At 60.3% G+C, this 1,716-nt stretch overlaps 1 protein-coding gene across 1 annotated transcript in view; it reads left to right on the top strand.

Annotated features, from left to right (window-relative positions):
• CTBP1 (C-terminal binding protein 1) overlaps window positions 1-1,716 on the top strand; it is a 33,450-nt gene that overhangs the window by 19,627 nt on the left and 12,107 nt on the right. Inside the window, exon 5 of the mRNA XM_006893648.1 lies at window positions 1,236-1,442. Coding sequence (XP_006893710.1) covers window positions 1,236-1,442 — 207 coding nt within the window. The remainder of the gene's footprint in view (window positions 1-1,235; window positions 1,443-1,716) is intronic.

Genomic DNA, 1,716 nt, shown 5'->3' with positions numbered 1-1,716 from the left:
CAGACCCCACCTACTCACATCAGACCCCGCCTCCCCATGGCAGACCCTGCCTGCCCACATCAAATCCCCCCTTGCCAAGATAGACCCTGTCTCCCCACAGCAGACCCCCCACAGCAGACCTACTCCCTTGACAGACTCTTTGTGACAGACGCTGCTTCAAGACTTCTCATGATCTGCCTGACTCCACCCAATGTCAGACTCTGCCTCTCTCCTCGAGACTCTGCCTGCCTTTGTGAGCCTAACACCCCACGTCAGACCTCATCGCCCCACATCAGACCTCACTGCCCCACATCAGACCGCATCACCCCATGTCTGAGCTATCTTCCTGTCACGCTTTATCACCCCATTTCATACGCCTTCTCCCCACATGAGACCCCACTTCATTATATCAGGCCCATGCACCTGCCAGGCTCCATTCCCCCATTAAACCCACCTGCCCGTTTACCCATTCTTCCTGTCAGACTCCACCTCTCTATGTCGGGTCCCATTTCCCAGTGTCAGGCACATCTGTGTGTCGGGCTCTGTCCAATCAGACCCCACTCCCTGTATCAGACTGCCTCCCTGTGCCTGACCCCGCCTCCCTCTCTCAAGCCCATCCTCCTGTTAAGGTCTACCCCCCTATCAGACTCCTCCTCTCTGTGTTAAGTCCCTCCTCCTCCTGTCAGCCCAGGCCAGTCTGTGTCCGACCGTCCCAGCCCCCATTAGCCCTGGCCCCTGGGACCTGTCAGGGGTCACCACAGTCTTCTTGTCTTTACACTCACAGCCAGCAGGAAGCAGAGGGAACCACCTTTCCCTCCTACAGCTTCTTGGAGGAGTGTTGGGAAGCAGGTGTCTGAGCAGTAAGGCCAGCGCTAGGCCAAGACCTGGAAGCCATGGCATGGACATTGCCTGCCCCTACACGCCAGGGTTTCTGGAGGACCTCGGCCTCTTTCGGAGGGGCCGGTGGATTACCACGTGTGCACTTGTGTCCTGGGAGACTGTGGGTCTGAGCAAGGCAAAAGCATTCTGGAAGCTTCTGTGAACATGTGCCGGGCACAGCCACTCAGCCCCCATGCACTGGTGAGACATCAGGGATGGAGGCCTGGGTGACCTCAGCAGCCCCTCTCGAGGGTTGACTCTGGCGTTTTAGGGGTGAAGCAGTGCACCCTGACAGACTGTGGCTGTTCTGGGCCCAGTGACCCTGCATCTCGGCCGTGAGTGCTGGTCACCACGGCACATCCCTTCTGTCCCCACAGGCATTGCTGTCTGCAACGTGCCGGCCGCAGCTGTGGAGGAGACGGCAGACTCGACCCTGTGCCACATCCTGAACCTGTACCGGCGGACCACGTGGCTTCACCAGGCCCTGAGGGAGGGCACGCGTGTCCAGAGTGTCGAGCAGATCCGGGAAGTGGCCTCTGGAGCCGCCAGGATCCGCGGAGAGACCTTGGGCATCATCGGACTAGGTGTGTTTGGTGGTCCTGGACCCCGGGTCTGCGGGTTACGGTGCTTGATATGGGCGAGGGTGAAGAGGAGGCCGAAGTGGTGACCACGACTGCTCAGGGCAGGCCACAAGCCCAGACGGGACACGGGATGAGGGCAGCTGAGAACACAAGGCCATGGGCCCGAGCACACAGTCCTCTGTCCAAGCACTGGTCATGCTGTTGCCGTCACGACACAAATCACCATCAGCCCTCGCCAGAGCCTGGGACCCACCGCTCCCAGCCCCAGCCCCCGTCC

The sequence above is a fragment of the Elephantulus edwardii genome, unplaced genomic scaffold (genome assembly GCF_000299155.1).
Source record: "Elephantulus edwardii isolate Elephantulus edwardi_28Jun2011 unplaced genomic scaffold, EleEdw1.0 scaffold00129, whole genome shotgun sequence".
In the NCBI taxonomy this organism is placed as follows: Eukaryota; Metazoa; Chordata; class Mammalia; order Macroscelidea; family Macroscelididae; genus Elephantulus; species Elephantulus edwardii.
This window is presented reverse-complemented; position numbering and strand designations above follow the sequence as displayed.